Raw genomic sequence first — 13355 nt, forward strand, 5'->3', positions numbered from 1 at the left:
GAATGGGACAAGCTGTTCAGGAAATGTGTGTGTGTGTGTGCATGTACTTCCTTATACAGTATCAAATAGATTCCATTAGTGCCCCCACTAACACCTGGATCTGGGTCTGTGGTCTTCTCTGGCAGTACACGGGAGGTAGTTAAGGTGCACAGTCCTGTTTGTCTGCTGTGCAAAAACGAGGACTCAACCTGCCAGCAGCTTCAGTAACCTCTGTTTCAGCACCATGGACAGCATTGTCCCTGTGTCACCGTGCGCTCGTCCTCAGCACTCGACTCAACACATTTTTGTCATAAGTGAAATAATTAACGCTTTTGTCAGAATGTAGGAAGTGAGGAGTGTAATGAAAGACGGAAGAGCTACACACACTGCTGCACCTTACAGGCACCAGTGTTGCTCCACTGGTCTTGATGCTCTGGGATAAGCCAAGTGTATAGAACACCTCACCCAGATATTGTTGCTGTGCGTTTGTGAGGTCCTTAAGTTGAAAGTATAATGAAGGGTAGAGCTTCTGCTCTGGAAGAAGTGTCTTCCACGGGAGCCCTTTGAGTAAAAGTAAAAAAAACCTACAGACTAACTCTTAAAACCGCCTGTCAAACAGGAATTGCTCCCTGTGCTTTCTACTCTTCTGTTTCTTGATTATTTTCATGTGCCTTTACAATATGACCCACTTATCCACCCCCCTGTACTTATACCCATCTTCTAAATCAAATTCCAGAAAAAGTTAAATCACTGCTGAAGGGAGCTCATTTTCAACCTGCTGCCATCATAAGAGCTTTCCTGAAGTTAATTTAACACTGTATACATTTTTACTCTCACCTGTATACCACCTGCACACATTAGGTTTTTCTCATCCACAGAACAGCCGAAAGTGCTAACACACAGTGCTGACACAACACTGGCCTAGTGTTAACAGACCTGTGTTTCTAGTGTAGCCCCATGGCACTGAGCTGATACTGGCTCCTCGGTCACCAGCCTTCACCTCCCTCCCTCCCTTCCTGCCCCCGCCCCAGGTGTTCAAGGAGGGACCGCTGTGAGCGGGCCGAAGAGCTCCACCGCTTTGCTGCCACCATCAGCCAGTGTGTGAAGATGACAGTGCACCCCGACAGCATCGCCGTATCTGAACCTAGCATGTCGGTGAGTTTACGTGTGGTATCTATCAGTTACCACTACACACCTTTATCTATACATGTGAGTGAACGGAATGATTTGCTTTTTTCCACACACAAAGGCAGAGCTACTGAATTATGCAACATCGTGAAAGGTATTTGAATAATATATGTGCTTAACTTCTTTTAGTGGGCAGTGGTTAGAGCCTTTGCCTTCAAATCTATAGGATGCTGTTACGAAGTACACTGCTTACCTTGAACAGCTGAATAAGAAGTATAAATAGTTAAAACATTTAAATTTAAATAAGTGAGTATGGAGGTGAGAAGTGTAAGGATGTGATGAGGACACAATGTTTTTTGTATTGCAGTTATTTAAGTATATATTTGGCCAGTGCAGCTAGAGATGAGTCACATTAATGACTGACTGGTACAATTGGGTAGGTGCTCTACTGAAATAGCGGGTTACTGCAGCGCACTGGAGTCCAGATCCTGGAATGCTTCCATTTAACTGCGGCTTTTGTCCTCTCTTTACTTACTTCAATGGAATTCAAAGCCTCTTGATCATTTAGTTGTTTGTTTGTATCATTTCAAGCGGCTAAAGTGTTGTCTACAGTTACCTTGCTCACCTCGCTGAAACAAGAAACACATTGGTTATAAAGGCCAGTCCTGGACTACCAAACTCCCAGAGCTGCATTTAGCTCAAATTATCTTTTACATTTAGTGAATTACCTGGCTCTTTTCTCCAAAGTGACTTACAGTGTTAAGCTACGTACAATTATTTACCCATTTATACAGCTGGGTAATTTTAATGGAGCAATTTAGAGTAAGTACCTTGTTCAAAAGTATCAAAATCTGGATGTGGAATTCAAACCTACAACCTTTAGGGCTAAAGGGAGCAGCTCTAACCATTACCCTACCAACTGCCTTTGTAGGTCTGTTTTACTTTGAATGTTTCACAAAAGCCCTGCGTGCTGTAGGAATTCACACATTTATTGTATTTCCAATCTATATGAATCATCTGAAGGTCTTTATCTCTCCACTACTGTCCTTACAGCTTTTGTCAGAACATGATGAGTACATAAAACATTATAAAGTGTGTGGTATTCTACTTAGGTACATGTTGCCATGTTTCTGTGTCTGAGTGCATGAGTGAGGATAAATTATTGAGTATAAGTGGGCGTGTTGGTTTAACACATTTTTTGAGTGCATCTTAGTGTGTGTGCGTGTGTGTGTGTGTGTGTGTGTGTGTTGCTGTACTACAGCTATATTTAGCTGTGTGTGGTGGTAGTCTGTGTATCAAAACAAGATTCCAGGGCTTCTTATGGGAAAAATGAACCTGTGTCACCTACTAAAGAAAAGCCCAGGCCACTGTACATGGGGCATTTCACTCAACTACTGTCTCATTTATTATTCTGAGGAAAAAAGTCAGATTGCATTTTCCATTGATCTAGAGCTAGCCTTCAATTTGGGCAACTTTAGAATATACTGGAGCATCTCAATGATTGCAGAATGTGACAAAGCGTTCTGGATCGCAAAGCACCCCACGGAGCGAATCAGAGGCCACCTCTTGTTGTCACGGTTTCCCAGTGAAATAGAGCGAACATGACAACATGGGGGTCAGTCCTCGCCCGTCGCATCGCGTCTCGGCAAATAGGGATCACCATGACAACAAAGCCCTCTGCACAGACTCCAAAAGGGAATGAGCAGCAGAGAATACAAATTTAATTAAATAACCTTTGTCAAGAATCAGCTTGACAAGCCTGTGTAAAAATTTTACTAATGGAAAGCCTGAAATTAAAGGGCAAACCCAGGCATTCCGAAACAAAGCTAGGAATCATGAAATATTTGTATCAATGAGTATTATAATATCATTAAGCAAATTGATACAGCAATTAAATTGCATGTGTGTACGTGCAGGTACGTGTAATGTACATATGAGGTGTTTTGTATTTGTATAAATGTATTTGTAAGTCTGCTGTATTAGAGTCTGCATTCATTCACGTTTGTCTGTCTATGAAAAATTGATGATGTGAATGGCCATCATGAATATCAAAAACTCCTTGATTTTAAGCCAATCGCATGCTTCCTGGCAGAAGTGCGGGGAGAATTTCTGCCGAGAAGGCAATGCGGCCTTCACAGCATGCGGTGAACCTATTGGAAGTTTTGTATACATGTTATCTGTCATATAAGATTTGTGCACTGAAATCGAAACTTTAGTAAAAAGACCAGAAGAAAAGGCCTATGAGTTGACGGTATGTAGATAAATGCAGGATCATTCTTGGAGAAACAAAGATTAGCTACTTTTTGAGGTCTTCTCAAACCATTTAAATGCACTGGATCATTACTGTTAGCAAGAGATTTGACAGCTTCCTCTTGATCAGGTGCCTCTTGTTAGCTTGTGATATCTCAGAAAATTCTGTGGAAATGTACTAGAGAACCAGAGACTTTTGAGTTGACACACTGTTACATAAGTGTATTATCTGTGCGAAAATGAGTGCAAGGGAGTTCTCTTTATGGTACTGCTGAGCTGCTCTGTCTCCAATAATAACGTGCAAGAAAAAATGTGGAAAAGGTCATGTTGATGAGGGCATCAGAATCAATCTGCTGTGTAGAGGAAAGTTCAGAAGTGGGTCTCTGGTCCTGCTAGAGGCCTTCCAACACCAGCACCCAATCTAGCTCCCTCCCCTTCTGCAGCTCCTGGTGAAGGTTAGCGATGTTCCGGACCTCTCCGCTGGAATCATGTGTTCCTTCGGGAACCTCACTGAGGCCCAGGGTCAAGTCAACGGGGACCAAATAACCTGTCTCTCTCCAGCCGCCCGAGACATCCCACTTATCCCCATGGACCAAGGTGAGCACTCAAGGGAAGAGGTTTTGAATCACAGGTTTAACACCCCCCAGTTGGTATGTCCGCCAGGAAAATATTGCATGGATGGGGAAGAAAATAAGTAAGGTGTCAGTAGGTGTTAGGTCCAGTTCACTGGGACGCAAACCAAAGGCTGGTATAAACAGAATCTGGCTGAGAAAGCAGCAGCGGTAGAATGAATACTGAAAAGTGTTCTGAGATCCAGTCTAGTAGAGTGCATGCTGTTGGAACTGTCTGTTTAACTTAAAACTGTAGGGCAACCTCTTTTGAAAATATTATTATTAATGCCTCGTTTATGTGCTCAGAGAGCTGCTTCTTTCGAAATGTGTTGAATTATTTGTTCGGGAAAGTGTTTTGTATAATTGATGGCGTGCAACACGGGAGCAACTTCTATTGCCTGTTCACGTTACAGTTGGTAAATGGGTCGTTTGAATATGTATGAAAGGGTCTAATTGCAAATTACAAAACAATGTTTACTACCAGTTTGATTCAGATAAGAGCACAGTTGTTCGCTCCAGATGCCCACCCTTGAGCTCACCTCTCAGTGAGTCTATTTATAACCTCCCGCATCTGTACATTGTCATTTGATGGTCTGCCGTGGCGCCGATACTGAGCCTACATTAGCATGCTGACTGAAACTCAACCAGGCCCTGTGGTCACAGCCGTTGCTAAGACACACAAGCAGCTCCTTTGAGGGTCCATGCCAGTAGATTATGTTCTTATCCCGTCCCATCCCATCCTATCCTGTCTTCTATTAAGGCAGACCAGAGCCGACCCCTATTCATGTCTGTTATGTGTGATTGTATAAAGGGGCACTGCACAGTCCTTGAACATATGGTCCGATAATACCATGGTTCCACTCTGCTCTCCCCAATGTTCCGAAAAAATTCTAGTAACTGTTGTCAAAATATGGCAGTGATAACGATTTAACTAACTTCTAATGAATGTGCTGCTCAGGTTTGGCATATAAAGCTCTAGTCCTTTGGAGGTGGAGGACGCTTTAAATTTAATTCTCCCTCATTTGTCAGTGTTTCAATGAAGACCATTGTTTGTCTAGACACTGACTTTGCCTAGTCTCACACATGCAATTCCATTTATAGCTGATTATTATTATAACTCCAATCAGCAAGTTCTGGAATTTTTTTTACCATTGACTTAAGAGATTCTAATGCTATGTGGTCAGATTTCTGAATTTTTTAAACAGTGAAACTGTGTATATGTGGATGCAAAGGTTTAAAAGGTTAAGTATGTTCAAACACCCAAAAGGTGGTGCCCCTGGGGGAAAGTGTGCTTGTGGTGCTTTGCCTGTCTTCCACTTCTTACCTCAACCTCACAGAGATGTACATTGACGTTGAGTACATCCACCGATTGTCAACAACCACTTGTCTTGAGCAGGGCTGCACCGACCTAGAGCCTTACCTGGCAACGCAGGGCTGAGGGGGGAGGGGATCCACCCAGGATGGGATGCCAGTCCATTGCAGGGTAGCCCCAGCAGGACTCCAACCCCAGATACCCACACACAGACAGCACTGGCTAAACCTGCCACGCCACCACACCCCCCTGACATTGACTGCAGAGAAAAAGCAATATAGACAGTGTTCGAGAGCCCCGCTTAGAGGTGTGGACAGGTAGAGGGTCACTGAACCATAGGCTGATGACACAGAGGGAAAAAGAAAGAAAGCTACGCAGCCTGACAGCCATGGTGACCCTAGATGGAAAGTAGACAGACAAGCACATGATGGCCTCACTTGACACGACTCTACCTCCAAGTAAAGTTCTGGTGAGAGCAGCAGCACAGGAGGCCTAAAAAAGTTCAACAACCATAGCAGGGGCATGCATAGCACCTCTCATTTCCATGCTATGGCAAAGTCCAGCTCATGTTCAGCGAGCATTTCACTGAAATGGAATAACCATCCCAAAAACATGACTTTATCTTCAACGGTGAAGCAAAATGTTCTGTTTTCTGAAGCATCTCATAAGCATTGAAACCACAGCCACCTCAACCACACCTTCAGAAGATAAAATAGGTAAAACCGCAAGTTGTCTGGCACCTATCGAAGCTACCCTGCATTTCACCGTTTTTGCCAGTCAGCTACACGTAGGATTCCATTGGGTCACCTGATTCTTCTCTACTTCTGGAAGAGTCGATAACAGACCTATTATGATTATTCTGTGTCCCCATCTCTGCTTGCTGCAGACTGGTTTGGTGTGGAACTGCGTCTTACATCCAAGGAGACGGGCCAGATGCTCGCCAGCACCGAGCTCAAGTTCTACAACTGCAGTGTGCACCAGCTGTAAGCGTTTTCTTCACAACAGTACACGCTTCTCCCACACCAGCTAAGTAGAAGGCCTCAAAATAGACCAGTTCAGCAGATATCTCCAAATCAAAGTTGTGTTCTCAGATGTTTGGAGAACCAGGGAAACAAGTGGTGAACTGGTATTCCTTCATCAGTAGGTGAGGCTTTACACAAAAAATAAAAGTGATCGTGTGGTCATGGGACCAGATCCATAAAACCAATCTCACACCACAAATTGTTTCCAGATCGCTGTAGGGTGGCTGCCATGCAAAGTCTGGCACAAAGTATAGTTGTAAGTTTGGTTGGCAACAAAGGAGCATGATGATCGCAGCGCCACAAGCAGATAGAACACCTCCAGTTCCCTCCCAGTACAGCATCTCCAGCCTATCCCTCTCTGAAATGATCAACCCGAATATTAGAAATTTCTCAAAAGAATTTGCGAGAACTGAGTCGTTGCCTTCTTATTCTTCCCAGAAATGTCTCAGAGACTGCTCTGTAGTTGTTTCCTAGCACATGATTTTTTTGGTTCACTTTCAGGAACTCATCTGATCTATACTTTCTTCCTGTCTTTGTTTATTTTTTATTTATTTTATTTTTCAAGGCCTATAATCTCTTACTCCTACACAGTCACTCTGCAACTCCATCTTTTTTTAACAAATGCTAATGAACTTTTTTTTGTTGTGGAATGCCAAGCAAAGTGTATGTGTTTGGAACTCAGAATTTCAGAATGCAGATGTTCGTTCTCCCCCGCAAATCTCCCAAGTCTGTTGACCTCTGTGTCCCTGACACTCTTGCACATGCACATACGCACACCACACAACTTCCTCGCTTTGACTTTTTGGCACAGACACATAGTTTTAACACTGAGATTGGCTGGTCTCCAGTTTTCTTCGCTTCCACCTCACCCCACCACCCACCATTTGCGGAATCTATTTCCTCAGCCTTGGAGCCAGTGGTGGGATGTTCACCATCTATAGCGTTTATGGCAAGCCAATCCCAGAGACAACTTTTCCGCATTCTCGTTAATGTTCCCGTTCACTTTTACATTAATCTCTCCATGTGCCTCGCTGTGAATGACGTAGTACTGGTGGTAAATCCTGGGATCTTGCTGCCCACACAGGTGCCTGTCATGTGTGAACAGTGCCTTCCGCTGCCATTGGTGCAAGTACCGGAATATGTGCACCCATGACCCTACCAGTTGCTCTTTTCAGGAAGGCCGCGTCAACGCCTCTAAGGTAGGCTTCTAGCCAACGCTTCTGTACCAGGCAAAACCATAGCTCATCACACTGTTGCTACAGCCGAAGAAGCAATCTTAGAATCATGGAGCCCACGTATGGTATATTAGTCAATTCACAAAGATTGAGTGTGTCATTGTTTTCTTGCACTGCTTAGCTTCACTGCAAAAGGGTCAAAATAATTTTTTACTTTACATTTCACATTTATTTAATTAGCAGATATTTTTCTCCAAAGTGACTTCCAGTGAACTCTATGTAGTGTTATCAGCCCATACACCTTATTCACCGCGGTGACTTACACTGCTAGATACACTACTTACAATGAGTCACCCATCCATACATCAGTGGAACACACACTCTCTCTCTGTCACTCACACATTATGGGTGAACCTGAACAGCATGTCTTTGGACTGTGGGAGGAAACCCACTCAGACACGGGAAGAACATACAAAACTCCACACAGCCTGAGCGGGAATCAAACCCACGTCCTCTCACACCACCCAGGGGCTGTGAGACAGTATTTAAAAGTATTCACACCCAGCAGCCTCTCACTGTTTGATTGACAAGCAGACATACCTTTACCAAACAACTGAGCGAGTTGGAGACTTTAACAGGTCGACACTGCATAGTAGTTCTGGAGGAAGTACATACACTGTCTACCCTCTGAAGCAGTGTGTTTGAAGCTATAGAGGAGATCTGAGTGGAAACAATGTTATTCTGCAGTGAATTGGGGAACAGATAAAGAATTTGTTATGTTGTCATTTAATCTGTAGACTTGAAGTCTTGGTAATGAACTGGGTATGAATCACATTAGTAGGAGTATCTATAGACAGAATAACTCCCTTGCCTCTTTGAAAATAATGCTCAGACTTCTTCATAAATAAAGGACGTTTTGTATGAATTCAGGAAAATTTGCTGGCTAGGAATGATTTAAACTTTGGTAATGTATCATGGATAATATAGTTATTTCGCTTTGATAGAGAACGTTCATAATTTGCTGGTGCCTTTATCACAGTTATATAACTGACAGCAAGGTAAGAATACTGTGGCAGTTCAAGGTGAGTGTCTTCAATAAGAACACTACAGCAGGAATGGGATTCAAACTAGCAACCTTAATAACGACATGCTGGATGTAGGATAGAGAGCGCATGTATTTTTTGTTTGTTGGAGGGGTCTGAAAGAGTCTGTAGAAAATCAGTTTTTTCACGATTGTGAAATTCATATCAATAGCATTTTGCAAATCCATTGCACCCCACGGCTGTCCTCATGCCACCCCACCCCACCCCCTACAGGCCTGCCCTCAGCTGGTGCGCTCCGAGGAGGTCCTTATCCCAGCAGGTGAAGTGCGGCCCATCACCTTGCGGGCCCGCAACCTGCCCCAGCCTCAGTCGGGTCAGCGTGGGTACGAGTGTGTGCTCCACATCCAAGGTGTGGCCCACCGTGTGCCCGCCCTGCGCTTCAACAGTTCCAGCGTGCAATGCCAGAACAGCTCGGTAGGCAAGAGCAAAGAGCAAAATGGCAAAGTATAAATCATAAAATACATAACTAATTGTGTTATAGCTAATAGAGCTAATCCCGGATAATCCCACTGCTAAGAAATAAATGACTGTAACGGACAGTCACATGGCCACAAATAAGATAATAATGACAATGAGTCGTTATTAAAACACACTGTTTCTGTATTTTGTCTTTGTCCCTTTCGTCTCACCTCTTGTGCAGTACACCTATGAGGGGATGAAAATCAGCGACCTGATGGTGGATTTCTCTGTGGTTTGGAACGGCAACTTCGTCATAGATAATCCTGAAATCATCAAAGGTACCTTCAGCATGTGAATCCCTACCACCCACCCCAAGCTGGGGTGGGTTTGGACATGGGGGTCAGCTTAAGTGTCAGGCACTGATAACCCATCTACCCCGAGCGCTCATCACCACTCTGTCTTACCGACAGCATCATCTTCCACCCTGGTCAGGCTTTGTAGCCGCAGAAGGAATGGTGCTCCGGGTCTGCAGGCTGGAGGCCTGAAGGAGTGAATGTGTTTTAAAATTGCCTGAGAGAAAAGGGTCAAAACGGGCAAACATTACAGAGAATTTTCAGCAAGCAGAAGCTTTCAGAAATACAGACTGGCAGTTGGAGATAATGAGAGGAAGTCAAGAAAATCTCAAGCCATTTTAAGGAAATATACGAAGGGTTCGTGCATGCTAAGCGCAGTGTTGCGGGAATATCAACAGCTGAGCACAAGAAAAGCCAAATGTATCCAACTGAAAAAAGTGATACCAGCACGCTTGTGTCAAACACTGAAAGACAGTCTTACTATTAACGCTGTAATTGCATTGCATTAAATCTGACACTAGATATTTTTCACTTAACACGTACAGTGACATAGTAAAAATTAGCAGAGCTGTCCAACTGACGGTGTAAGTCGTCGAAAAATAAAAGCTTAAATTACTTCTTGAGAAAAAGCATCCTCTAAATCTGGAAAAAGCACACATCAATGACTTGAACAAACATAACCTGTTTTGTTGCCATGGTGAACGTCATACGCAATAAAGGATTTATGTTGCTTTGTTTTTACACTAGTAGCAGAGTAGACCCCCACACTATGTGTTTATCCCTCTTTCAGTTATAGCAGCATTTACATATTTACTGTTTTCTTGGAAATCCAGCAAAGATCTGGTAATGGACATTTTGCCGGAGTGGGTCTGTCTTGACACCTGGTTCCTCCTCCACACAGTGCACCTGTACAAGTGCACAGCCCAGCGCTACAGCTGCGGGAAGTGCCTCAAGGTGGACAGGAAGTTCCAGTGCGGCTGGTGCAGCGGAGAGGGGCGCTGCACGCTGCGCCATCATTGCCCCGTACTGTCCTATGCCAGCCGCTGGTTGGATCTATCTGCCAAGAATGTCAAGTGCACAAACCCGCGCATCACCGAGGTCAGTTTCCAACATCCGGCGGTCAGTCCGCTCCTTCCCAGCACTGCCGCTATGTTCACAGACTCAACGTTGTGCGATCCAAACTGCCCGCATGGTCCATCTTCTCTTATGCTGTCCATGTGTGAATGCCTGATCCACTGCTTTGCGATCAGACCAGCCTCATTTGTTCTCACCACATTATGCAATCAGCCTGATCTGCATTTATATTCATTTATCTGACGCTTTTCTCAAAAGCAACTCACAACATTAAGCTGCTTACAATGACTTATCCGTTTGTACAGCTTTGTGGCTTTTACTGTACCAATTCAGCGTAAGTACCTTGCTCAAGGGCGCTACAGCCGGGCCTTTGAGTGCATCGTGGCACCTTTGACCACCATGCCGCCTGCCGTTTGGTCCTGCAGGGTCCGAAGTGAATCTCAACAGCATTTAGCTGTGGTCATCATCATAAACCCAGCAGCTGGCACATTTAGACCAGGGAGCCACATAACAGAGACACATTTCTACATATTTTATTCGGAGTATTAGCATAAAAGCTTCCATAACAGTGGAAGCTTTTAAAGGAAGGATTTACAATATTTACAATATCTAAAATTTTTCTTTGTCATGACTGTGTTCACTGCTGGAGACTAAATACAACTGGCATCATAAAGAGTTGTTCCATCTCTCTCTCTCTGTCTCATTATCTTCCTCTTACCCAGTATCCCAGTCTTTCTTTTATCCCACATTTAATCCGTCTGCCCGTTTTCTTATCCGCTTATCCAGCATAGGGTCACGGCCCTTGTATTTAAATGTGCAATATTTAAAGCCTTTTCCAAGCTGAACACACAATTAGGATGGTAGAAAAGTGAGCAGTGCGGTTGTACCACATGGGGAAGCGGTGCACTTCCTCCGTGAGGTGTTTGCCGAATTGGGAGCTCAGGCGGAGTAATGAATGAAGGCATGCTCTCCATCGTGGTAAATGGCCGCGTTAATACCAACTGGCTCATGGAGCACTCATCCTGGCACGCTGATATTGCTCTGCACTGAAAGGCCACTGAGTTTGTTTTTATATGGGAAACAGGCGTAAGCATGCAAGTGTGGCGCTGTGCTTGTGTGTGTCGGTGTGAGCGGAGGTAAAAGGAGATGAGCAGACTGGAGACTCACATCTGTTTTGAGAAGACATCTCCTGCTTGATGGGTTTCAACCCCGTGATTACATGAAATCGCTTGTGGTGAGAGTATGAGGGTAATTCTTGCTCTCTGTATCTTCAGTGGGTATCACTCACTATCACTGACTACTTTTCCAAGCCAAGGTCACTATGGTCCAGAATGTATCCCAGATGCACAGGCCTAAGGAGGATACACTACGGACAGTACGCCAATCCATTACAGGGTAGCCACACGCTGCACACACATTCACTCGGTCATACACACAGTAAGGGCAATTTAGATTCTACAGTTCTTCTGAAACACACCTTTGGACAGTGGGAGGAAACCAGAGTACCCAGAGGAAACCCATGAGAACACAGAGAACATGCAAACTCCACACATAGTCAGATTCTAACGTACGCCCAAACAGCCTATGCACTGTAAAACAACGTTACCCCTGCACCACTGTGCTTCCTTTTCTGTCTTTCTGGTTTGTCTGATTCTTTGTTCATCTGTTAATAATACTGTTGCTTATTTTATCATTCAGACCTTGAAAAGTTAATGCCAGTTAAACCTTCATCCTCACAGTGGAGCTGTTTACTGAAAAATGATTAAGGACTTAGTTTAACAAACCTGTTAATTTATAAGAAGATGAAATGTGAAATTGTTCATATTTCATATATTAAATATGAAAATAGACAAAATATAGGTTGTCCAGAGAACACCCTGGAAACCCTGTGTCTGGCAGTTTAAGTCCAGCCACAGCAATAGCCTCTCTGTCCTCCCGTTTGCACTGAATGCAAATATGTTTTAGATTAAGACTACCAGACCTGGGAATTCTAATGAGCTGGAATCCTGAGTACCATACCGTACCGCTGTGCACGTTGTGCTTTCGAAGCTGCTTGGATCACCACAGCTTTTATTTACCAAACGTGTTTCAGCAACCCCACTGAGGCCCAATTTCTGCCGAGTGCGGATTGTTGGTAGACAACAGCTTTCAGAATATTTCAGAGTGTGTGTCATTTTGTTTTGTACCGTAAGACAAGGCAAGTGAGTTCGCAAGCATCTGCCTCCCTCTTCCTTTTTTTCTTTTTCTTTTCTAACACCATCACCCCCCCCCCCCCCCCCGACGTAAAGAGACGGGTACTTCTCTAATGAGCTAAATTCCATCCATGTTTTTTTTTTTTTTCAGCTTTCAGGATGGAGAGAACGATGTTTATTAACGAAATCCTTAGCGATAATTATTTGCAGCTTCTCGGCCACGTTGCCGTAAGCTGATTTGTACTCTCCGCTGCAGAATGAGTGTTTACAATGTAGGATGAATATTTCATACTTCCTTTACTTCACACTCCCCCCCCCCCCCCCCAGCACAAAGAGGCGTGAAGATTAAAGACCTTTAAACCTTGGAAAGACGAGGGAATTACATTGGCTGGAGGAGCGAGGGGGGGTGCTTGGGAGTGAACGGGGGTGAGACGTGCATTCGAAAGGCTCGAGGATGACGCGGTTGGCTGGACGCTGTACCACCAGCCAGGGGGAAGCAACGGGTTCCCTCTGCACCCAATGTTTGTGACACCGGCAGGAAGCACTGGCAAATCCATTAAAATGCATGGAGTATGAGGGCTCACAAAGAGCAAAATGGGGTGCAGACAGTGGGAAACCATTAGTAACCCCCTTCCTGCCTTGAGGGGCACATCAACCATTATAGCCGTGCTATAAGCTGAGGGGTACTGCAGAGCCACTGTGCACCTCCACACTCATTTACCCAAGCAATGTCGCACATCTAAAGCCCTCGGATACA

General features: G+C 44.3%; 1 protein-coding gene across 3 annotated transcripts in view; it reads left to right on the forward strand.

The window, feature by feature from the left end:
- LOC108918496 (plexin-A2-like) overlaps positions 1 to 13355 on the forward strand; it is a 135289-nt gene that overhangs the window by 81641 nt on the left and 40293 nt on the right. For all 3 annotated transcript variants that reach the window (XM_018725808.2, XM_018725811.2, XM_018725810.2), the window contains exons 6-12: positions 1011 to 1134; positions 3801 to 3954; positions 6167 to 6263; positions 7387 to 7501; positions 8794 to 8994; positions 9221 to 9317; positions 10234 to 10430. In XM_018725808.2, the coding sequence (XP_018581324.2) occupies positions 1011 to 1134; positions 3801 to 3954; positions 6167 to 6263; positions 7387 to 7501; positions 8794 to 8994; positions 9221 to 9317; positions 10234 to 10430 (985 nt within the window). The remainder of the gene's footprint in view (positions 1 to 1010; positions 1135 to 3800; positions 3955 to 6166; positions 6264 to 7386; positions 7502 to 8793; positions 8995 to 9220; positions 9318 to 10233; positions 10431 to 13355) is intronic.

Source organism: Scleropages formosus, chromosome 22, assembly GCF_900964775.1.
Source record: "Scleropages formosus chromosome 22, fSclFor1.1, whole genome shotgun sequence".
Lineage (NCBI taxonomy): Eukaryota > Metazoa > Chordata > Actinopteri > Osteoglossiformes > Osteoglossidae > Scleropages > Scleropages formosus.